This window comes from Gastrolobium bilobum, unplaced genomic scaffold (assembly GCF_033153095.1).
Source record: "Gastrolobium bilobum isolate Gb01-03AN ecotype WA unplaced genomic scaffold, APGP_CSIRO_Gbil_v1 utg27381, whole genome shotgun sequence".
In the NCBI taxonomy this organism is placed as follows: domain Eukaryota; kingdom Viridiplantae; phylum Streptophyta; class Magnoliopsida; order Fabales; family Fabaceae; genus Gastrolobium; species Gastrolobium bilobum.
In genome coordinates, this window is record NW_026900061.1 from 50,746 (window position 1) to 77,024 (window position 26,279).

At 37.7% G+C, this 26,279-nt stretch overlaps 2 protein-coding genes across 4 annotated transcripts; both read left to right on the plus strand.

Annotated features, from left to right (window-relative positions):
* The first annotated feature begins 2,877 nt into the window (after window positions 1-2,877).
* On the plus strand, window positions 2,878-9,319 carry LOC133295155 (transcription factor GTE4-like). 3 transcript variants are annotated; one of them, XR_009749297.1, is made up of 6 exons: window positions 2,878-5,011; window positions 5,100-5,145; window positions 5,232-5,345; window positions 5,462-5,534; window positions 8,799-8,902; window positions 9,071-9,143. XR_009749297.1 is itself a non-coding variant. In XM_061493952.1 (5 exons), the coding sequence occupies exons 1-4, from the start codon at window positions 3,197-3,199 to the stop codon at window positions 5,518-5,520; spliced, it is 2,034 nt and encodes a 677-aa protein (XP_061349936.1). In that variant the 5' UTR covers window positions 2,878-3,196; the 3' UTR covers window positions 5,521-5,534; window positions 8,799-9,319. The 3 variants fall into 3 exon arrangements, 2 of the variants coding, with proteins under 2 accessions (XP_061349936.1, XP_061349935.1); XM_061493952.1 differs by having other exon boundaries at window positions 8,799-9,319; XM_061493951.1 differs by lacking the exons at window positions 8,799-8,902; window positions 9,071-9,143 and adding an exon at window positions 7,718-8,696.
* LOC133295162 (uncharacterized) lies at window positions 8,621-13,499 on the plus strand. Its single transcript, XM_061493959.1, has 7 exons — window positions 8,621-8,902; window positions 10,321-10,854; window positions 10,936-11,161; window positions 11,265-11,710; window positions 11,994-12,362; window positions 12,452-13,040; window positions 13,480-13,499. The coding sequence occupies exons 1-7, from the start codon at window positions 8,621-8,623 to the stop codon at window positions 13,497-13,499; spliced, it is 2,466 nt and encodes an 821-aa protein (XP_061349943.1).
* Window positions 13,500-26,279: the final 12,780 nt, after the last annotated feature.

Here is a 26,279-nt window from a genome sequence, read left to right on the forward strand (position 1 = left end):
CAGATGCCTTGTGGTCAAAGTTCTTACGTGCTAAGTACAATGTGGAGGCAAGCATGACACCAATTATTCATGCTCCAAACAACAGCTCCCAGCTTTGGAAGGGAATTACGCGTCATTGGAATATTATAATGGATCATAGTCGGGTGCAGTTAGGCAATGGTCAGTCCACTATGTTCTGGCTTGATAGCTGGCTGCCCGATTGTGGTCCTTTGATCTCATATGCAGGTTCTCAGTTTTCTATTAGTGATACTCTTCAGAAGGTGGTGGACTACGTGGATGAATTGGGGCAATGGAAATGGAATTCTCTTCGACAATTGCTTCCAGATTCTGTGCTGCATCGATTTATGAATTTTCTTCCTCCTTCTAGTCAAGATGGCCAGGATCATTTAATTTGGAATGGAACGACAGATGGCAAGTTTACTGTTAAGTCAGCATATGCAATATTAGCCATCAAAGATACTACAATCCAACAGTTTCCTTGGGAAAGTGTTTGGAGATGGCAGGGGCCAGAAAGAATTCGCTTTTTTCTTTGGTTAATGGCAGGGGAGAAGCTGATGACTAATGTTTGTAGACTCCGCCGCCATATGGCTCTTTCAGATCTGTGTCCTAGATGTAATCAGTCTAGTGAAACTATCCTTCATACTATTCGCGACTGTCCACAATCAAAGGAAGTATGGTGCATGATAATGCCTCATATAAATCAGCGTGAATTTTTCAACCTCAACCTGCACAATTGGATCATTTCTAATTTAGACAGCTCAAAGGATTGGGGGATGGGGTCGGACTGGCCTCTTTTATTTGGAATCTTAGCCTGGAAAATTTGGAAATGTAGGAATTCTTGGGTTTTTGAAGGTGATCGCCAGAATGCTTATTCACTTATCCGTTCAGCAATTGGTTTCAGAGATAGTGTCGCTCTTGCAGCTAACCCTGTTTTTGGAGCGGGCAATCAACCAAGGAATCGAATAGAGAGATTGGTTGCTTGGTGTTGTCCTCCTGTGGATTGGGTTAAGCTTAATGTTGATGGTGCATGTGATGCTAATGGTACTAGGACTGGGTGTGGAGGAGTTTTTCGAGATGCCTCAGGAACTTGGATCGTCGGATTCTGTAAAAATTTAGGCTCAGGTACAGTTTTGCATGCTGAGTTATGGGCTTGCTTGGTTGGTTTGGAGCTAGCTTGGGATAGAGGTTTTAGGCAAGTTTGGCTCGAAGGAGATTCTCTTTCAGCTCAACAGCTCATTACAAATGGGTGCCACCATGATTACCCTGCGGCTAATTTGGTGAATCGTATTCGAAATTTGATGCAGCGAGATTGGCAGATTTATATGTCTCACATTCACCGTGAAGGAAATAGAGTAGCGGACTTTCTAGCCTCTTACTCTTATGGTTTCTCTTGGGTAATTCAGGAATTTGATTGTCCACCGTCAGGTTGTATTGATAGTCTGTATGGTGACACTATAGGTGTTCACTGGTCTAGGTTTTGTGCCTAGTTTCTTTTTGTTGTGTTTTTGTTTTAATTTCCTATTATTTCCAAAAAAAGGATTCCTCTAACATGAGGAAAAAGGAACCAATTAATTATACAATCAAAGTTCACCTTTTAAGATTTTCCTCTTAACTCCCTCTTAATACAATAAATTTCACCTAATCAATTAGTTGAAACTAATTAACTATAGATGAATGTTGATAAAAGTGATTTTACTTTTCATTATTTTTTCACCAGTTCATTAATTACCTTATTAATCTGTTTGGAGTTAGACAGAACAACAAGAGCCAACTTGAGACCACTCCACGTGTTTGGTGGTAAAAAATAATCTTATTTTGACTTACTTTCATTGTAAATACATTTTCACTATGGTAAAATTATATAACATAAATAAATAAAATTTACAATCCGCTTTGAACTACAAAACTTTGATACTTAATTTGTTTATAAATGAGATTATTTATTTAAAACTTTATAAAATATTAACTGAATTGATAATGAAATCCTTTAGTTGTTTATATACATGTAGCGACCAGCTCCAATACAGTCAAGTAAAGTTTATTTTTAATTATTCAAATTAATGAAAATTTTCATATCATTATTTTTTAAATAAGGAGAAGTATAATAAAGAGAAATTACTTAGGTTCTTTAACATGTTGTAAATATTTAAATTGTTTTATAAATCAATTTTAATTTTAAACTAATTTTTATCTTTAGTTATAAAATAGGAGTTAAATATAAAAATTAATTTCTAAATCAGATTAAAGTAATGAACTTCCAAACAAAAAATTAACATTTTCAGAAAGACATAGTGCTCTGAGTTCAGTTGGATTATTGTTTTAGATTAGAAGCGTAGAACTTGGGCTACATGCTTTAAAACAAAATATAGTTGGCTTTTATTCACAACATAAGCCCACTAAAGACCCATCAAAAGTCCCAAAAAAAAACAAAACGAAAAAGAAAAGAAGTTCAGCTAAGCGCTCCAACCGCCATGCCGGCGCGTGCATATCCCTTCCGAGCACTGGTCAGCACAGTCGCCGTCCAATCGGAACGTAGACGTCACGCGCCACATCTCCGCCTACGAAAACTTTTCAAATTTTTGCAAACGGAACTCCGCGCCACAAAAGCCTCTCTCCCTTCCAGTCCCGCGTCAGCAACACAGCCCTACCTCTGTGGCCCCTAATTGGTGCGTGCATGACACGCACTAAAACATCGAGTGAGTCCGCGTCCCCAAAATTTTGTGCTATAATGGTTCCCGGGCAGAGCTCTGTGGTGCACCCCCACACGCACCCCGGTCCACTGTTCCGCAAACGAACCCACCGTTGCCGTACACCTGTGACGCGATAAGAGGATATCCCATTTTTAGAGAGAAAGACACACAGAGAGAGAGAGAGAGAGAAAGACCAAGAGTTCTAGAGAGAGAAAGTGCGAGATCTGAATCGAAACAAAAGGTAACGAAGTTCGAAACCCTACTCTCTGTGCTTCGGGAGCCTCGAAGCTCGCTTTCTTCGTTTTCCTTCTCTGTCGATTCGCGTCTGGTTCTTCTATTTCTTTGCACTAGAGAGGTAAAAGGCCTATAAGTTCTAGGCTCTTCTTCTCTCTCTGTGTTTCGTTCGTTTCCTGGACTGTAAAACCCTAGGTTCGGTTTCTAGGGTTTGGAGTTGGTGTTCGGTGAAGGTTGAAGTTTGAGGGAAAAAGAATTAGGGTTTTGAATGTATGGCTTCGGGGCCTGTAGTTGGAGATGATGGAGCTAGAGAGAAACAGAGGTACGTGGAGCGCAAGGTGTACACCAGAAAAGCGTTTAAAGGTCCGAAGAACAAAGGTAACACTGTGAACGCCGTGAACGCCGTTCCTCCTCCTCCTCTTTCTCTTCCTCACTCCGCAACTACTACCTCCGATAACAACAACAACAACAACACCGCCTCCTCCGTCACCGCGGTCAAAAATAACGGTAACCACACCGCCAACAGTAATAACGGTAACGATAACAGAACCATCGAAAACCGTTACGACGAAGCCAAGGGTAATGGCAATAACGGTTCGGCTCAGCCGTCGCGTGTTACTGTGCCTGAGGATGGGATATCGGATCGGTTGCAACTGAATTCGCGGTTGGATGTGGTTTCCAATGACTCGTCCGGTTTGAACCGTCGGCTGGATGAACCTTCGAGCCTCAGTGTTCAGCAGGATGATGCTCCTGGCACGCGAGACCCGCCTCCTGGGAATTGTGCTGCAAAGCCGGGGTCGGAGAATCGGGTTAGATTCAGCTTGGCCTTACGGTCGAAGCAGGAGATACGGGAGCTGAGGAGGAAGCTTGAGAGCGAGCTTGACATGGTGAGAAATTGGATGAATAGGATTGAAGAGAAGCAGGTGGTGGTTGGTGGGTATGGTAATTCAACTGTTTTGGTGGATCATGGGATTGATAATAGGTTTGGGGCAAAGCGTGCTCACTCGGTGGTAGCATCTGCTGGTGTTACACGAGAGGTTACCAGGCCTTTGCAACAGTTAAGTGTGTCAGTGTTAGAGCATAGTCATGGGGTTAGTGAGAATGTTGAGAAGGAGAAGAGAACGCCTAAGGCAAATCAGTTCTATCGTAATTCTGAGTTCTTGCTTGGGAAAGATAAGTTTCCACCTGCAGAGAGTAACAAGAAGTCAAAATTGAATGGGAAGAAGCATGGCGGAGGAGAAATGGGACATGGACTTGGGATGGGATCCAAGTATTTCAAGAGCTGTAGCTCATTGCTTGAAAAGTTGATGAAACACAAGCATGGTTGGGTGTTTAATACTCCAGTCGATGTAGAGGGTCTTGGTTTGCATGATTATTTTACAATCATCGCACATCCAATGGACTTGGGTACTGTGAAGTCAAGGCTGAACAAGAATTGGTACAAATCATCTAAGGAGTTTGCAGAGGATGTGAGACTTACATTTCATAACGCCATGACATATAATCCTAAAGGGCAAGACGTTCATGTAATGGCAGAGCAGCTATCAAAGTTATTTGAGGAAAGATGGGCTATAATAGAGTCAAATTACAACCATGAGATGAGATATGGCATAGATTATGGGGCAGTTATCCCTGCACCTTCACCTTTATCTAGAAAGACTCCGGCATTTCGTCCACCACCTCTTGATATGAAACGGATTTTGGATAGGTCAGAATCAATGACACAACCTCCAAAACCTGTGAACATTACTCCTTCAGCTCGTACCCCTGCTCCAAAAAAGCCAAAGGCAAAAGATCCTCTTAAAAGGGACATGACATACGAGGAAAAGCAAAAACTTAGCACCAACCTTCAGAATCTACCTTCTGAGAAGCTAGATGCAATTGTACAGATCATTAAGAAGAGAAATTCAGCACTTTCCCAACATGATGATGAAATTGAGGTGGACATTGAAAGTGTGGATGCTGAAACTCTCTGGGAGCTTGATAGATTTGTGACCAACTATAAGAAAAGTTTGAGCAAACACAAGAGGAAGGCTGAACTTGCTATTCAAGCCAGATCACAAGCTGAGCAGAATGCACACCAGAAGGTAAAGTTATCAATTTTAACTTCTAATAGCCAGTGTCTTCTTTGGCAAACAATCATTGCTAAATGCATTTATTTCATGCTTCCTGTAGAGCCAGGCACCAGTTATGGTTGATGTTTCAAAAGAAAAACAAGCAGGTAATTTTGTAAATGGTGGCATTTGGACTATTGTTGATCTCAATTATTGAATTAATTAAATATCTTGTCTGCCTTTTTGTTAGCAGATGAAAGAAATGTTCCCCCATCCTTGCCTGTGCAAGGGGAAATTCAAGTAAATAATGGGAACAAGTCAAGTAGTTCAAGCAGCTCAAGCAGTGATTCTGGCTCTACTTCAAGTGGTACTTTGATTAGTTACTGAGTTAACAAATATCTTTCCCATTATTTATGCTTATGTATGTTCACTACTGCTTATCATTTTAGTCAAATGTTCTGTCTCATTTTTGTGTTTTTGCAGATTCTGATAGTGATAGTTCCTCAGCGTCTGGGTCCGGTGCAGGTTCACGAAGAACCTGAATACATTCTGTCAGGTGCAATCTCAACCTCCAAAGTTTTATCTTGCTATTTGTTCTGCTTTTTGTCTAGTATGCTTTCTGCATCATATTCTCTGTACTTCTGTCTTTCGTTTAATAGATGGACCTATGTATCTTTCAAGCTGACTTTTTTCTTTAACTATAACTTATGTTTGTGTTGCTCATATACCATGAGTTGTGTGGCTGAGTGCATTTCTGGTGCCCCTGGCTTGTCATTTATTGTTTATAAACCCATTCAAGCTGAATGACCAGTGTATGTCTGTATGTTGAAAGAGTCAGACCGTCATGCATTACAGATTTAAAAATTAATTTCATTTATGAAATTGAATACTCGTCCAAAATGTGTGGAGATATGTATCTCTCGTTTAATAGATGGACTTATGTATCTCCCAAGCTGACTTTTTTCTTTAACTAACTTATGATTGTGTTGCTCATATACCATGAGATGTGTGGCTGAGTGTGTTTCTGGTGTCCCTGGCTTGTTGTTTATTGTCTATAAACCCATTCAAGCTGAATGACCCGTGTATGTCTGTATGTTGAAAATGTAAGACAGTCATGCATTAAAGATTTAAAAATTAAGATTCATTTATGAAATTGAACACTCGTCCAAAATGGTATTTAGTGGCCAGTGGTCAGTGTTGCAATGTAGTTCTGTCTTTAGACTCTTCGCATTTAGTGCAATTTTAGCAGGAAATATTTCAGGCCATTTTCCGTAAAATTTGACAACTATTCGATTGCTCGTTCTTCCTCTTTTGTTCTTAGTTGTTAAACCGTGGCATTGTAGTCCCTTTGAAGACATGTCCTTTTAAGGTCTCAAAAGTGAAAAGCATACCCTTTTACTTGACTACATCCACTATAGTTTCATATCAGAGCCTAGCAGTTAGATAGATATTAATTTTTGTTTTCACGCCGTATATGGATGTTTAATTTTCTTTTATATTGTTATATTTTTCTATCTTCTCTTTGCTGTGAGTATGTTTTCAGCGTTAAAGGTTTTATTGAAGAAAAAAAAATTGCATGCTGATTTTCTTGCTAAATTTGTTGAACTTATTCAACCAATCATATTATTGGATAGGAGTAATTAAGGTTTCCTTCTCTCGCACTCTATCTCTCTCTCTCTCTCGTTTCCTTCCCCTTCTAGTTCTCAGTACTACTCATGTTACTTTGGTCTTGTTACTTGGCTTCTATTAAATAATCTGGTGAGTTGAGGAAAAAGGTTTTCAGGTTAACTAGGTTGTGTTTTTCGGGTATGTTTGGATGTACCGATGGAGGAGTTTGTAGGGGGAGGGGATTTTTGCATTAAATCATTTTAAATAAATTTTTCTTTATTTGAGAGTTTTTAAAATGAGAGCAAAAATTATGATATAAGCTTCCAATCATCCGTTATCCATTTTTAAAACATATTGTATTTCTCTAAATTTTATAAGAATAACAGAAATTAACAGTCCACGGTCCACTTCCTTCCCCTCTAAACTATTCCGTCAATGGGCAGGTGTTTTTCTAATAGTTGGATCACATTATGCATTTTATGTTATTTAGTTAAGCATTCAATTACTTGTTTTTCATTTCTTATTGGCCTTTATCATGATATGATTCCTTTACTAATTTGTTTTGTTTTATTGTGTAATTTTCTCATTTGCCTTTACTTGTGTTCTGTACCTATGATTTCTTTCTGTTTGTTGTCTGTTCATGTGTGAGTCTACCCCTTGCTGCGACGGATAGGTTGATTGGCATTTTTCTTCTGCTGTTTTTGTTTGTCGTACAAACTTTTATTTGTTAATAAAATGAGTGAAATTTTCTGGCTATTTGAATGCCTTTGTCACATGAGAGTCTCTTGTGTGAGAGGGGCTAATTACAAGTGGTAACTAAACCAAGTCAGTATATATTCTATTTGGATTCCAAAGTACGCTGATTTGGACTTTTCACTCTAGGAGTAGAAGAATGTTGCTTTAGGGTGCCATGTTGATGGAGGTGCAACATAGTTGTCTGATGTAAGTGTATTTAGTGTTCAGATTATAAAGATTAGTGAAATTTAAAGTTTAATACTATGAAAATTGAACAAACCAAAAGTACATGTGTGCTTGCTACTGATCAGACTGTCTGAATATTGATCATAGAAATTAGGAAGTGTGAATACTGCTTACTTTTTTCCCCATTTGTTGTTTCATTTCATGTGGCAGATGTCAGATATTTAGATTAGATAGTGATGCGATGCTTGGCTAGTTGGTTTTTTTCAAGCTTCCAGATTATGGTATGAATGTCGCAATTGGTTTAAAGTGGAAGCATTCTCAAGGCTGCCTGTGATCCTGCTCTTCCAGATTATGGCATCTTTTTGTCTTATTTGTCCGAACTGTTGCTCCATTGCTCTTCACGGGCCTTATTTATGATGACACGAATTCTTGTATAATATTTGGTAGAATGTGATGATAATTAGATAGTTTAGTTCTCCGTAGCAGTGTACATTGCTAACTACTGCTACTCTAATTAAGTTCCATTGATGTCTTGTTTTTATTTTGTGATGGCAGATTCAGGTTTCTTGGTGTTATACAAAGATAATCTGTAATTCCAAGTTCTTGAAGTCATTATTGGTTCTCATGAAATGTCCATATGGTAGCATGAGTTTGATTAGTAATGTTATAAGGGGCATTGGGGATGTTACTTGATTTCTATTAAGGAACATCTATTTAATCTCTGGTTTTGAGAGATCTGATCCTCTGCAATTCAGTTGTGGGTATAAGTTAATTATCTTTCCAGGCTATCATTTCAGGTGTGGAGATTAGCCTACAGTTGTACAGTCAAGGATATGTTTAGCCCTAGATTTTGGGTATGCATATAGAAGTTTCTTTTATGACGTCTTGCAATTAGAGTGGATTCTTCCACGGAGGCACGAGCAACTATGTTTAGGAATTATAATTTTATTTCATTGATCCAGCTATGACACCCTCGTTTCCTTGATAACAATTAGAAGGATATCCCTAAGGGGGCGTTTGGTTCCAAGCTTTTGGTCAGAATCCTATACAAACGAAATATAGTTTTCAGTTTCACGACGTTTGTTTCATCAGATTTTTACCAAATTCCCATCAATGTCATTTGCATGGGTTTTTAAACTTTTGATCAGAAAGAAAGCATTTCGTACTGTTGAGAAAGCGAATGTGAGGATGGTTTTTTTGAAAAACCCGGACAATGCACTGTTCACACAATTTTTTGACTCGAATTATGCCCTCCTGGATGATAAGATATTTTCTTATTTGCTATGGTCAGAAGCTGGCGTTGGTCACTGCACTTTAGAAGCGTGGGTTGAAGAGGAGGATTGCACACGGCCTTCTCGGAAGAAAACGCCCTTGCACGGTGGTTTAGATCAGAAGGTTTGCTTCCATCATTTTACTCATTTCTCTCTTCCATTATTTCCCTTCCTCATCCGCAATGCATCTTGACTTTAGATCAGAAGGTTATTTCTTTCTTCTTCTCGTCTGATCTTTCTATTGGTATTGGCTCGTGGGTTCTGAATTTTTTTTTTGATTTTTTTGTTCCAGATTTTCTGAGATTTCATTGTTGTTGGGTTGAAAGTGTGGTTTTTTGTGGCATAGTAATCCGATTTCATCAAAGCATGTATATGTTTTTATTTTTTTGGATAGCATTTTTTCCGTTTTTTTCACTTGTATTGCCTGATTTCTGTAAATAGAATGGTACCATTACATGATTCTCAATATAATCACTTTCTGATATATGAAAGATACCAGAACATGGTACCATTACAGATTTGTGTATTCTTTCTCCCGAAAATGCCATCTTGAATTCTAGCTATTAACCAACTTGACTTCAGCAATGGCTTGTTGAATTATTACCCAGGGTGCTAGTTCCTTGATTTGTAGGTTTCACAATTTGTATGAGCTGAAAAAGATGGATTGAAACCACAACCATCCTCTATTGAAGTCAACACATTAGAGTAGAAATAGATGGATTAGTGTTTTACCAATTTTGAATTTGGAAAACGTCACCTACCCCCAACAGTCAAAGTAAAAGTTAGCTCACTATAGAGCCAAATTAATTAGCAGTTGGTCAAACAGAGCAACATCCTCTACCTATTAGCTCACATTCTTATAGAGATTTAGCTCAACTTTGAATATTTATTTGGTAGAAGAATACATAATTATGACTTTTATAGCTAGTCAAAAAAAATAATAGCGTGCAATAATCTATGCCTTCAATTTACTTGGTAGTTTCTCTCTCACTCTATTTGTTATTTAATTTACATGTGAATGGGACTTTTTTTTTAGATATGACAATTAAATTTTTAATCCTTTCATTGCCATAAGTCTCGTATGCAGACTTGTCAATCATGATCACTGCAAATAGGCATGTTGTTTAACTTATCAATGATACATTTGTGTAGAATTAAATACACTATTTTGTATTTAATTGTTTTTTTATTATTGATATTAATATTTACAGTTAAGAGTGGTTTCAATATTACAATGTTATAGACATTTATTATAAAATTTTAAAAGGGTCATCATTTGTCGGCTAGAGCTATTCGATGAAGTGGTTGTTTTATAAAACAGACTAAATTGGTAAAGTATATGATTGCTCATACACCTATACCACTGTATAAGTTTTGTTGTTACGGTAATGCAGTAAAGGCGTAAGATCATATTATTTTTTTTGGTTATTATAAAAAGATCATGTTACGCAATGTATAGTTCCTTATCTTCAATACTATGGGTAAGACATTTATTTTTTTTGGTTATTACTTAACTGAATCTTTTTGTCCTTCACGTGATAGATAATGGACATCGACAATGGAATGGACTTAAGTGTGTTACTCGTACTCATTACTCATTTGGAGTCTTTGCATCAACTGACTAACATGTTTGTCAGTATATGTGCTGTTTTGTTACGCATTGCTGAAAACCGTAGAAATAGACGCAAGAGAGTCTCATTGGACCATCGTGAGAGGGCTAGAGTAAGGGAAGTAAACTTCCTTAGGATTGTTCACATAAGTGACACGGCGTGTATAGAGAATACAAGGATGGACCGGAGGTCTTTTCATAACTTGTGTGGGTTGCTTAAAACCGTTGGTCAACTTCAACCGACGCAGTATATGGGTGTAGAGGAGACGGTTGCAATATTTCTTCACATTTTGGCTCACGATGTCAAGAACAGGATAATTAAAAGACAATTCATGAGATCAGGAGAAACTATTAGTAGGCAGTTCTCTAATGTTTTGCTTGCAGTGTTACGTTGTCATAATGTTCTACTAAAACGACCTGAGCCAATCCCGGAAAACTCGACCGATGATAAGTGGAAGTGGTTCAAGGTAAGTTACTAGTGCAGGTACTGTTATAATTCATGAACCTAGCCTGTGTCGGTGTAACTAATAGTCTAAATTGAATTGTAGAATTGTTTGGGGGCACTTGATAGGACACACATAAAGATTAACCCCTTACAAGCGGATAAGGCCAGATACCGGACTAGAAAGGGTGAGATAGCAACTAATGTTTTAGGGGTTTGTTCTCAAGATGGTCAGTTTATTTTCGTCTTGCCTGGTTGGGAGGGATCAGCTGCAGATTCTAGGGTTCTAAGAGATGTCATCAGTCGTCCAGACGGTTTGAAGGTTCCGAAAGGTATAACCTATGAGAGAGAGTAGTTGTTTATTTATTCTAGGTCAGTTTATTTACTTACTACATGACATATTTTGATATAAGTTTACTGTAACTTGTTTTGAAGGATATTATTACCTATGTGATGCTGGTTACATGAATGACGAAGGTTTCCTTACGCCATATAGAGGACAACGATATCATCTCAATGAATGGAGGCACGGTGCCCAACCAAGGACAGCCCAAGAATTTTTTAATATGAAACATTCGTCTGCGTGGAATGTCATTGAACGTTGCTTCGGCATGCTTAAGGGGCGTTGGGCAATTGTACGATCGAAGTCATTTTATCCCGTTAAAACGCAATGCAGGATTATAAGCGCATGTTGCTTGCTTCATAACCATATCAGGAGAGAGATGGTAGTGGACCCTTTGGAAGCTGAACAAGATGATATGCAACATGTTGAAGATAACATGGGAGGACCTGATTTGATTACTCATGTTGAGTCATCTAATGCATGGACACTGCGGAGGGATGAAATGGCACAAAACATGTTTAACACCTGGAGGAATCGTGTTTGAATTTCAACATAGATGAACCAATCTGTTTTCTATTTCTTTGGGACGTTTCCATTTTCATGTTATGTACACTTTAAGCTATTTGCGTTTATGTTGTAATAATGGATACTTTGACAAACTATAGTGGCCTTGTACTGTATTTATTGAATTTTCGTTTGTTTATATGTTAAGGGTAGTTTATGCATTTCGAGTGTTACTTATTGATACCTTGTTTATTTTATGGCATACTGCGGAGGGATGTAATGAACAAGTATACTGATATTGACATGGTTTATGGCAGGTACACTCTTGGTGGACTGGAATTATGACCGAGGAAAGCCAGACTTTCAGAAACAAAAAAAATCACACATGGACTGCCGAGGAAGATAAGACTTTGGTCGAATGTATGACTGAAATTGCTGGTCTTTGGAGAGGTGAGAACGGGTTCAAACAAGGCTTCTCTAATGCAATAGAGAGGATGATGCATCAAAAGATCCCTGGTTGTGATCTTCAGGCTATCCCTCATATCACCTCGAGGGTCAAGTTGTTGAAAAAACAGTACAATGCTATTTGTGAAATGACCGGAGGTTCTGGTGGGAGTGGCTTCGGTTGGAATGACGCGAAGAAAATGATTGACGTCGAGAAGGCAATATTTGATGATTGGATTAAGGTGAAAGTTTGAAGTTATTTATTTAATTGTTCATTTTATGTATTGTTTTATTTTTGCATTCAGTGTTTAACTGGCCTGTTTATCCACAGTCTCACCATGCTGCAAAGGGCTTTTACAACAAGCATTTCCCGTACTTTGATATTTTGGGAACCATATTTGGCAAGGATGCAGCAACCGGAGGTAATGCAGAGACAATGGGACAATCGGTCAATGTCATGGAGTCAGATACGGCATGCAATGCAGAGAGTGTGAATGCATTTGACGACTATCTACACCACACGGGGGACTACATACCCACCCCATTAGAAGATCCAGTCATACCAGAAGTCCCAATTGAAGAAATTGTGCCGCCCTCATATGTGTCTAATGCTACTGTCAAGAAAGGAAAGAAACGTGACAGACCAGAAGATCCTTTGGTTGCTCCAATAGTTGATGTAATGAAAGATATAAATCAAAACTATCGTGAGGGTATTGACAAGCTGGTATCATGCTTTCAACATCAAGCTAATGGGAGTAAAAGGCGAATGTCAATTATGGAAGAGCTGGGAAAAATTGGAGATCTGACTGATTCACAGATGGTGAAACTTGCGGTGCATTTGGGAAAGGATACAACGTTGACAGATGTCTTCATGCAATGCAATGATCAGCAAAGGAAGTGTCTCCTGGCTGACTTGCTGAGTAATTCCCTATGGACTGATATGATTTTTTTTTATGCGTTTTTTGTATATAGCGCATGGCTTGGTTATGGTCCTTTTTGGCGTGGACAGGTTTAGGCTTGGTAAAGTGTTAATAGTTTTGGATAGCCCTAACGAATGACAGCAAATGATGGACTCAGATTGCACAATATGACATTGGTAATGTTTTTTTGGATGTGGATCCTATGTCATGTATGCAATTTGAAATGTTTGAAGTCATGAACACAGCTGGTAATAAGAGGACCAACTCAGGATGTTTGTACTAAGGAAACATTAACTTATATGTATGGTAAGTGTACCAATAGACAGCACAGGGTTATGAAATTAATTGTTTTTGTACTTAGTATTGTTGTGTTATGTAACACCTGGTAGTAAACAATTAGGTAATATAATGTTGGTTGTATGTGGCTATTTTTATGCAGGTGACAAGTTGGTATTGTAATGCAGAGGCATAGCTGATGGAAGGAACTGGTGTGTGAAGACCATGATTCTGATAGCATTCTTAGTCTATTATTTAAATCGCAAGATATGCAGCTTGTGTAAATGGATAGTGGTTGTAACTGTAACAGATGTAAACCACATATGGAAGTTGATGTGTTTATTCGTGTATATGTTACAGCTGGGAGTTTTTTTTGTGTAAGGCAGTTCATTGATTCCATGTGACCATTTGCAAATACTAATTTCAATGTAAACCATGTTATTTATCTCTTCAATTGTCTGTCACATTATGTAAAAGTGATGGAAATCTTTTCAGATTATTTAAATCTTGGCTACATGACATATATAACAAGTTACAGTATAAAACCACAATGAATTTGACAAGCAACTTAATAAATGAAATTCACGTCTGCAGAAGTGGCCCTCAAGCATTTTTACCACGTATTGATCAGCATCCATTACTCAAATAATAAATAATAAATGAGGTTGTGATAAGGACCAACTCAGGAAACAATGAACAGAAATTACTCAAGTAAATAAATCTGAATCTTCTTCATTCATATATTGATCAGCCTCCATTACAACACAACTTCCATTACAGTCAAGGGATAATGGAAATTAACAAGTTACAATATAAGTGTTACATAGTTGTGGAACACATGAGAGGTTCCACCATCTCCCAATCCCAAAAGACCCAATAATCTACTAATTTCCAGATGACCCCTTTCTTGACTACCCCCCCTATATATAACAAACTCCATGTCACTCCTGATCCCCAAACCAAAGAGGGTTTATATCAGCTTCCAAGATTTAAAACTGCTGCCATGTGTGTCAATGGGATAGCTACCAATGCAAATGAGACACTGTTGACAGCATACCCACCAATTGCCATATATATATAAGTTTCAGAGTTTGCAAACAACTTCTCCTCCAGTGCCAATTGATCAATAGCCATGATAGTGGTTATCCTTTCCAGGGGATGAATCAGATGAGCCATAAAAACTTTCAGAAAAAGAGTTTGGATGGGCACTGTTAGACTCGGTAGCAACATTGGATGCAGTATTTGCTTTTTGCAAGTACGACCAGGAACTTGCTCCAGAAGATAGAGCATGTGGGGTCAACCTTAGCACAGCATATGTGAATACATTTATGGTGTCATCCTGACAAAAGAATCAATAGTCAAGGTTAATAAGTAACTTAATGAATGACCAAACAACTTTCTCATTCAAATTTGGTCATAAAACAAAAAACATAATTGTACACGAAAGTTAAACATACAGGAGATAGTGTCGTAGACACCAACAGGTCTTGCAATAAAATCAGAGAGTAGCAGGCATTATTTCCAGTAGAAGATTCGAGCATCCTGACAAGTGACTGCCAAAAGAAGAAGAAATCAACAAAAATGGTTTTCCACTAACAAGCTAAACTTGTTTCTTTTACATAAAAATAGTTGTAAGATAGTTATAGATTATGTGGACACTGGATCCAAAGTGTGAGATGAAAATGCATAAACATTTAAAGATTGGAGCACGTAAAAAGTACAAAATCACTTACAAATACATACATTACATGCAAATAATAACGCAAATTTCATCTTAATCAATTAACCATTGATGAGCAATAACAGCTTTCCTACAACAGCTAAATCATAAATTAACAATTTCATAGACATGCTCTCATATGATGACTTACCCCTTAGATAATCCATGATAAAGGAATACAAATGACGTCTTATTAGTCCTCCACCAGGTTCTTTCTCCAGCATTGCTCTTAATACATCCATGAAACATTACAAAAAGTGAGTGAATTTCCTTGAGAACTTTTCTTAATGCATCATCTCTCCATATAGGTTCTGAATCATTGCATTTCTCCACTACCTACAATGCAATAACTGCATATATATTAAAGGCAATTACACACAGGATATCCAATAAATCGAAAGAAATAAGTGACAGACCATGACGATCCATATATCAGGTTCGGCCTCATAAAAAACATGAGAATGTCTTTCTGCTTCCATGACCTTTGAGACGCTGATAAACTAGTTCAACATTCTGAATTAACCCCTTCTTCACAAATTGTCCAAGAAAAGGAATTATAAGAATTCTAAATTGAAGCTTGTAGCAGTCTATACATTCAGCTAGAATACTGTGCACAGATTCATCAGAATAATGAAACCATGTGAAATAGTCCTATGTGAAAACCTCCAGTGGCAGGAAATGGCAATGTGAATAAAAAAGCAGAAAACTTAATGGGATTTGGATTCAACCCTCCAAGTCTCCAACTATCCAAAAAAAAAAAAAAATGAAATATCAATCAAGCATAATTTGCAAATGTCCAAAATCTAGCACTAAGGAACATGCAAGTGAAACTCACAATCAACTAAACAATAGCAGGAGAAGAAGAGTAAGAAGAAGAAGTTTCCATGGTTGCATACCTATGAAAACAGAGACCAAAGAGTACCCAGAAAGAGACTTTGGACAAAGAGAAACACTGTATTACATGGTTGCTGGTACGGCTGTTCCACCAAACAACAATTTCCACCCACTCATAGCAATAAATCTCAATCTTTTTAGTGAAATAATAATTATTATAAATACTAAAACATAGAAAATAAAATAATGATGTTGTGTTGAGGCAAGAAAGAAAGTCACCCTTGTCAAATTTTCCATCATTATTGTTATCAAATAGCACAAAAAGCTTATGAACCTACAAGTAGCAAGTTAACAATCATGACTGAAACAGTAATTACTTTGTGAATTCTTTAGCAAATTACATTCCCAAAAAATTTAAGTCAGATCAAAGCTGCAGCTAACATGTCAGCCATTGCTGCATGAACAGTATTAATAAATACAGCCAATTTCTACAACAACTGAAACAGTAATTACAAAGCCAAGCCACTGTGTAATGCAAGTTGCAATCAGTACACAATTTAGAACCCTACATCAAAAAATAACTTGTGACGGGCCACAACAAGAAGGCAACATATAAACCAACTAACAGTTCCACAGAAGGTACATAAAGACCCTAAACATATATTAAACATAACCTTAGACATGGTGGGGTCACAAAATATACAAGCAAGTCATAACCCTATAACAACTTGGAAATAAACTTGACATGTAGCATCAACATGCAGTTTCAACTCAACCGCATATTATCGTTTTCCACATAATTATCCCAAACGTTATGACCATTACCATTACCAAAACAACTAGTAGTTTATTCATATTTTATTCTTCACGGCAAGTGGATTCTTCCATCCATTCAAAGAAATGACAATCTTGCATTGTCCTGAAGTTAGGGCAGCCAAAAAACTGTCTTATGGGATTCTTTTTAGTAGTAGACATTCGCAACGCAGCCGGAACTCCACAATAGCACATCTTTGTCCTTGATGTGTATAACGATGAAGAATGCATCGAATTTATGTTGTCAGACCCACCAATTCCAGATCCATTTCCACCCATGCTTCCTTCAGATAATGGTCTTCTCCTTTACAAACTCCTCTAATCGGTAGACTGCGGACATATTTACAAAAAAATCACACAATGACAGTCAGATAATAGCAATGTATGCAACCCACTTAGTAAACTATAATTTCCCCTGGACCCACTTGCAATAGTTGTCATTAGGGACCAATAAATTACCAATTCGATTCAACCCTTTTGAGCGCAGATAGGCTCCAGGTACAGAGAAATCTCCTTTATACGTTGGTGCAAGGCACTTTATAAGATCTTCTTCAATGCCACCTGTAGTTGTAACAACTACATCAACCTACAGAATAGATGCAACAAAATTAAGAACATGACTAGAATAACTTGAATTTAATAATGAACAAATATTTGCTTTAGCCACTTACTTTTCAATGGATTAATTACAAACTATCATTGTTTCACAAAAGCCATCACGAAGTTCAAATATATATCTAATAAAGGGATATTTCAAGAAAAAATAAATGCGATGGTCAGCACCATAGTGATGGGCAATCTCACCTCACAATCTTTTCATGCTCGATCCACATACTATGAAAAACTTAGTAATGATAAAATATAGAGTTATACACCAACTAAAATACCCTTTTCACTTCTAAAAATTATATTTTTCATCCTCAATACAGCAAAACATAAGTTACTACGTCAATGGCTAAAAATAAAATCTGAAAAAAAAATTAGGAAAGCAAGTTTATGGAAACTCACCATGTGATGCTGGACAAGATACCGAACAGTATCTCTAACACCAGAGGAGATGAGATTAGAAGTAAAACCCAGAAACACAGCCAAAAAATGGAGTGATGAGAAGCAACTCCAACCCTAACTTCCAGGACCGATCCACTCCACAACACAGTCGTGATGTCCAAGTGCGCTCGTGGGTTTAGGACACAGTCAACTTGCTCAAGCCGACGAGAAGAAAGAGTACCCTGGTCGACGAGTTCAAATGGTGACGAAAATGTAACTGATGGTGAATATCGATCGAGGACAAATGGCATACGGCTGTTTGTTTGTTTAAGATAAGGGTATGGGGATAAAATCGTAATTTTATATCATTTACCTATCTATATTTTTTCCAAAACCAAACATAGAATTTCAAAATTTTCATTTGATTTCCTGGTAAAATTTTATCCAACCAAACTACTTTTTTTTACATTTTCCTATCTATCTCACTTTATCTCACTTTCTTACCATTTCCCTATCAATTCAATTTCTCTAGTATTCTAAAAATTTCTCCTCAACCAAACGCCCCCTAAAACTTTTTATTGTAATAAAACAATTGGAAACAGAACAGTGATCATACTTGGCATTGGTTTACCATGCACTGTGCACCATGTTTCCCTCATTGTTCAATGTGAATATGTGACCTTAAAATGGTGTTCAATAATAAAATTATTATTAATACATTTTATGGGTGAAGTCAAGAATTGATAACGTTGAAATTTACTGGAGGATTAAATTTCAACAAATACTAAGAATTTGAGGAAATTTTGGTATTTTAAGTCATAAGAAGATGATAATTTGAGGCATTAGATGGTGCCATATGTTTTCCTTTTTAATTAAGAGTCTAAAAGTATAAGGTTCTACTATACACTTAACAACAACAAAATACAAAACGAAATAAAAAGCAGTGAAATTGATATTTAAGTTATAACCTTAAAACATACGATGAAGATTTTGAATTTAATTTTAATTTATTGTTATTCATAAATTTTTGTATACTATAATCTCATTTTATATTTTGTAATGTAGCGTAATGTATTAATATACATAATTTGGGTACAGAAGTTTAAATTTATAAAGCATTTAAATTATTTCAAGAACATTTATAAATACATTTAAGTGATAAACAACTTTTAATTTAGGAATTAAAGAATTATTAAGATGTTAAGGGTTTACTCTTGGTCTAACTTTTAGTGGTTTTATTTTGTAAAATAAATAGTAAATGATAGGTAAAAAAAAAATTCAAAAAAGATAGCATGGATTTGTATTCATTAAAAAAGTATTAGCATACTTGCAAGTAGTGTGAAGCTGTGGAGCCAAACCCAAACCCAATCTGGCTCTAAGTGTATATATCTCATAATTTATGGGATTATTTGTATTCGATATTAATTTATATTTCTAAATATATTAGATAACATTATCAAATATTAATTAATATTTTAAATATAATAAATAGATTTACTTGCTATTAATACATATAATTAGATTTAACAGATAAACTTGCTTAATTTTATAATTTTATTAAATATAATTGTTAAGATTTGAAAAAAATACTTATCAAATTATCAATGTAAGATAAAATTAACCAAAAATAAAAATAAAAATTAACCACGGCATAGGGACTTGGAATTGAGAGCGTGATATTCACTTTTTTATTTTTTATCTATCAATAAAATTCTCCGCCACTTTCTTCCAAGCTCTCGAATCCCACGGCTACGCGCAATGATAGAGCAAGGTTGTAATTACTGGAGAAACAAGACGATAGACAACATGCAAGAAGAAACCAAGAACTCCTGGAAACGAGGATGCCACACACAAGGGTCAAGAGGACTGCTGGAATGAGTATTCCACCATCACTACGAAGAAATGCCCTTTTAAGCTCTCGAAAGTAAAAACACACCTTCTACATGGCTACGAAAACTTCATAATTCTCTTAAAACTATTTGGTCTCTGGATCTGACTATTTGGGTTGGAACTTGTATTCAAGGTTTCTCCAATACTACTAGTTGTTCTGTAAACTATTTTCTTTTTCTTTTTCGTATAATATTTCGTTGTTTAGTACTATCTTAGCGGTTTTTTAACCCTTTTTCCCCTCATTAAATAATTAATAACCAATTTTTCCCTCCCCCAGAACTATCCACCATCCTGCCCCCATTTAGTCGATTAAGATGCACTTTTAATCGACTAAATGGGCAAAACTCAGAAATCATGAAACGCGAATTTTAGTCGACTAAAAACTCACCTTAATCGAATACATTCATTGCACTTTTAGTCGACTAAGCCCATTATTTAGTCGACTAAATATCGCAGATCAGGTTTTTTAAAAAAAAACCCATTTCGCAAAGGGGGTTATTTTCAAACCCTAATCGACTAAATCGCTCCATTCCGTCCCCTCTCTCCAACCAAGTCCGAATCTCAACCCTTGAAGGTGCGATTGAAGCATCCTTGGTTCACACTTGCGAAATCAACATTTAGGTAACGTATTCTGACTTGCATTTGGTTTTAGGTTTAGGTTTTTTTTTGTTTTCTCCATGCATTTGAATTCTGTTTGCGGTTTTGTGGATTTAGGTTAGGGGTAGGGTGTTAAGTTTGTTGTGAGGGTGAGGGTTAGGGTTGATGTTTAGGGTTAGGGTTAGGGTTTATGTTGCTGTTTTGTTTGGGTTGTAGTGTTAGGGTTGATGTTTTTATGTTAGGGGCTAGGAATGGTTTTTTGTGATGTGCTAGGGTTAGGGTTAGGGTTAGGGTTTCTGTTTTAGGGTTAGGGTTAAGGTTTGGGGTGCTGTTTTGGATTGGGTTTCTGTTTTAGGGTTTGTTTTCTGTTTTATTTTAGGATTAGGTTTTGTTTTTTATATTGAATTTTAAATTTTTTGATATTGTTATTGTTCATTGATATTGTTTCCACTTGCATTGTAGGTACATTTGTTCCCATGGCTGGTCGTAGAAGATCGTCTAGCACTGGAAATGAGAGACGACAGAAGCTATGACAAGACCGTCCATCTTCGTCAAGGCCACAAGAGGAAGAGGCCGCTCCTGTCGACCTCCCATTCGGATACTTGTTCGAGAATGACCCCGTGGTTCATGAATCATTTGTCCGTGACTTTGTTAACCGACCGATATGTGGGGCCAAATCACTTGATACAACTTTTTTTGAACAAGAAGGTTTTAACATTGTGAGGTGGTTAGAGGAATCACATCTTAGGATCTTGGCTGAACTGTCGTGTTCATATTCTGAGCTGCATGTACGGGCCTTCTACCATAACCTCAGCTACGTACAGGGTGAGCTGAGGTCTAGGGTCTACGGGGTGGAGATCATCATGACGGCTCTGGTATGGTGGGAGTTACTGGGGTATGACTTTGATTCTGCGCAGACTGTGGAATATGACGCAGACAGCGGGACCATACTTCCAGGATATACACGAGGTGATGCCGTGCAGGAGCAGAGAAGAGTTCGTGGGCAACACATTGCCTATACGGTGGGGTTGCTTACTGTGGAGTCCCGCATACTACACTATGTCATCACCCACATTCTGTTTCCGCGAGCGTTCAATCATTCCAGGGTGTTGGAGCATGACATTCCCATCATGTGGGCTATCCGACATGGTACTTCGGTGAACTGGAGGCACTACATCTGTTGGATGATGTATAAGGCAAAACACAAGGGTGCACTTCCTTTTGCTTGTCTTGTTCAGAGGATATTGGAGCATTTTGATGTTCCCATGGGTAATGTGACCTTGAAGAAGACCACAAGGTATAATCATAAGTTTGGAAAACGTCTACTGGAGCAGTGCAAGATGACAAAGAACCCCCAAACAGGAGTGTGGCAGTTCACAGGTGCGGCTGATGTTGAGGTTCCTGATGTTGCTCCAGTTGTAGACATGGTTGAGCCCGAGGAGGAGGATGATGATGACGATGATGATGAGGGTGACCAGCAGGAGATAGCTGAGCCTGAGGGTGGGTTTTCATTGCGTGATGTCATGAAGGGCATAAACGCCACGCTGAAGAAAATAGGAAAAATGGCGCTGAAACACAAAAAATGGAGGAAGAGTCACGTGCAGAAAGGGAATGAAAGATTTAGACATATACAGGGACGGTTCAAGGGTGTTGAAGATAGGCTTGCTCGTCTAGAGCTTGGACGAGGAAAACAGCAGATTGAAGATGTTGCAGGACAGGGGACTGATGTGTCAGACGAGGATGACAAGGAGATGGCGTCAGAGGAGGAGGAGGATTAGATTTAGGGTTTGTGTTTTTTACTTTACGTTTGTAGTGTGTGTTGTTATGTAATTGACTTCGGTCTTCATATTTGACATTTGTAGTTTATGTAATATTATGGTTATGAGCTGAACTATTTAATGTTCCCATCATGTTGTGAACCGTTTACGTAATTATGTCATTTTTCTTGTTTACCAAATGAAGGAACATGGAAATTTTACATTCTTGTTTTCAATTTGTGTCTAATCACAGTCCAACGAGTCTAACATGTCCAATGAAATTCAGAACAGGTGCTCATAAGAGAGATAAATGAAGAACACAAGTTTTGGGTACCCTAAACCAAGATTTATGCAATACATGTACATTCATGGTTTATAACCGCCACAATACAATTTTGTACCTGAAAGTGTGTTCCCCAAGTCATTATATGCGTGTACATTGATATTCGATCGGTTCCGTGCCAAAAAAATGCGTGCAAAACAGAATGGGGTGTCAAAACCAGTTATTTAGTCGAGCAACCTGTACTGGTTTAGTCGACTAAACTGTGTAGTCGACTAAACCAGCACAGGTTGCTCGACTAAATAACTGGTTTTGATACCCCATTCTGTTTTGCACGCATTTTTTTGGCACGGAACTGATCGAATACTAATGTACACGCATATAATGACTTGGGGAACACACTTTCAGGTACAAAATTGTATTGTACAGGATTCGTGTGCGATTGGGTACGTATTGCTTGAAACCGTTTGTTTACGCTCCCCGAAACTTGGTGAATTCATTTTTTGGTAATATTAGTATTGGTTATTAGTTTCAATTTATCAATATGGACCAATGTTAGATAATGGACTTAGAAATGAAAAGTCAAATAACATAATGAGTTATACAGTAACACAAAGTAACATCAAAATTCACTACAGAATTACATGAACTCTTACAAAAGACCTTAAATACATGCACAACATTGGTTCAACTTTGTCTAATCCTCATAGGACATGTACGTTTATTGTGACCAATTTTCTTGCAGGTGCTACATCTAGTTTGACTGCTTGTGGGTTGGGACTCAACCCAATCCATTTCATTCTGTATCCTTGAAGACTTCGATCTCCCTTGTGCACGAACCAAAGATGCATTTGGGATAATAGTTGGACCATCTATTTCTGGGATCAACAACTCATTACCCATTGGAAACCAATGTGCATCATAGACCTTCTCAATTTGTGTAATTGAGAACACAGGATCGACATAGTCATAGTGGTTCAATTTTTCAACCTTGCACACCGCTAGCACATAACTGCAAGGAAATCGTCTAGCTGTGAACCGTCCACATTGACATTTACGATTTAGCAAGTCAACCCTCATAATGTCGCCTGCATCATGCGTAGATTGATTGTAGGCATCCTCAACTTCAAACAACTGCAAGTCTCTATCAAAAACACGAACACGAAGACTGACAGTTAACTTATCATTATTTTGTAAGAAGGCCTCAACCTTTTTTGCAATTCTCCAGCCTTTGTCTTTTGCTTTTTTGATCTTTTCACGCCTCTTCACAAAATACTCTACAAGTCTACTTTGCGTCATCTTGACCAATGCAGTTACTGGCAAATTACGTGCACCCCGTAGGACCTTATTGATACACTCAGATAGGTTAGTCGTCATATGACCAAACCTTCGGCCCTCCTCATCATAAGACCTGCACCATTTCTCTTTGGGAATCTGATCTATCCATGAGGCTACTTGTGGGTTACTGTCGACAAATTCTTGAAATCTTAAATCAAAGTGAATCTTCGAACACATGTAACCTGCAAAAAATGAACCCAAATTGAATGAGTTATACATAAACAACATTACATACAACATGTACACATTCATGAAAATAGCTTACCTAGTTTCATCAGCGTTTTCTTCAGTTCCACGTCCCTAAACTTAGTGTTAAAGTTGCTTCCAATGTGACGAAGACAAAACACGTGATACGCAAATGGAGGCTGCCAACCGGCATGATCCTTCACAGCCCTGATGATGCTGGGGTGACGATCGGATATTAGACATATACCATGCCTACGTGTGACATGGAAACGCATCTGGCTAAGAAACCACAACCAATCATCCAATCTCTCACCCGGTGGAACAATGGCAAACGCAATAGGCAGAATGAATCCATCACCATCCTGTGACGTAGCAATCAATAGGGTACCTTTGTATTTCCCGTACAGGTGCGTGCCATCAATTTGGATTATGGGTTTACAATATTTGAAAGCCTCAATGCACTGGTGAAAAGTCCAAAATACCCTGCGAAAGACAGCCTTATCGGTGTAGACACGTCGTTCGTCACAACACTGGTCCGTATCAATCTTGAACACAGAACCAGGATTAATCTGTGTCATGTAGGTCAGCCAACCAGGTAAGATGGCATATGATTTTTCCCAGTCGCCAAACAACTTCACAATGGCCTTCATTTTAGCCTTCCAAGCCTTCCTATAAGATATGTTGTATCCATACAAACTTTGTACCCTCTCCTGAATAAGAACTGGTTTCGTGGATGGATCTTCTTTTAACATACCTATACAAAATTCGAAGTCAACACAGTCAATAAATATACCGAAAAATTAAACCATAAACAAAAATTCTGTAATACATACTTATAATGGCTGCACAGATTACATCAGAATCCAGCTGTCTATGGTCCCGAGTAAGGCCTTGGTTTAGGCAGGTGTGTTTTTTACCCCACTTACTAACAACCCAACTATTTCCATTCTTGGGCAACATAGCCCGCACGTACCAGGGACAACCATCATTATGGTGTCGACACTTCATCACAAATCTATGGTCATCACTTTTTGCCACCACAGCAGTACGATGAGACTTCATACAATATAATTTGACTGCATGTTGCATTTCAGATTTAGTTCGAAACTCCTGGTACAAATATAATGGATCCCCTAAATGCCAGCCACCGTGGATGTCATCGTCGCCATACAATATCTCCGTCTCATCATTAGGGTGAGCCCAATTAATGAAGGAATAGTGTGGGCTGTCGTTCCAAAATGGCTCAATCTCAGAACCTACGTCCAAATTTAAACTTATCCGTCAGTACGAAAGAAAACACAAATATATATATATATGCAAAATTAAAACTTTAATTTACAATCTTACCACTGCTAACAGGGTCAACACGGAGCGGTGGCATAACCTGGGAACTCAAGTTTCCTGAACTAGTATCAGCGTCAAAATTCCCCTCTACGTCCGTATCTGAGGTGTCACCCAGCGGAATAACACTCTCGGGTTCACCATCGTCTTCACTGTCCATATCCTCGTCATGCCCATCCTCATCCTCGTCTATTTCCCTCAGTGGTATCTGACTTAAGACAGGTGCAGGTGCAGATAAACCGACCACTCTGTCTTCTTGACTTTGACTTCTTCCATGCACAGGTGCAGATGAAGATTGACCACAGTCTATTTCAACATATATCTCAATAAAGTTTTGAAATTTTCGGTCCACAATTGCATCTATGACACAGTCCACATCTTCATCGTCACATATATCATTACCAATGTAGAATATAACATCCTTACCAACTGTAGACTCTACCCTGGCGATCATCCGTTGAACGCCATGGCTACCGTGTAGCCCCAATTTTTGGTTAATCCTCCCCTTCAGCTCATTGTACGTAGTGCCCCGTTTGATTTTCAACATTTTCGTTTTTCCTTCAAATTGAACACCGTTGGGGCCTTCATAATGCTTTCCATCATAGTAAATCATGGTAACATACATGTTTGGACTTGAGCTCATCTTTCACACGAATTTTGGGGGTAGGAATCAGATTTTAGGGGTTAGGGTTCGGATTTGGGGGAAACAATTGAGAAATAAAGGAAAATGAAAATGATTTCACAATTACTATGCCTTAGAGGTGGTGGGATGAAATGGAAGGGTGATTGGAAGGTTCCCAGCTGACAAACAAGAGAAAGAGACCAAGAGAGGAGTTTTGATTTCGAATATTTTGAAAATGAGGCCAAGAGAGGTCTGGATATAGGGTTTTTCGCGATCTTTAGTCGACTAAATAATGTGCTTAGTCGACTAAAAGTGCAAACAATTTAGTCGATTAAGGTGAGTTTTTAGTCGACTAAAATTCGCGTTTCATAATTTCTGAGTTTAGCCCATTTAGTCGATTAAAAGTGCAACTTAATCGACTAAATGGGGGCAGGATGGTGGATAGTTCTGGGGGAGGGGCAAATTGGTTATTAATTATTTAATTAGGGGCAAAAGGGTCAAAAACCCCCTAATAATATATATATTATTACTAATTTATAATTTATTATTATTAATTTATTATTATCAATTTATTATTATTATAAATTACTATTATTTT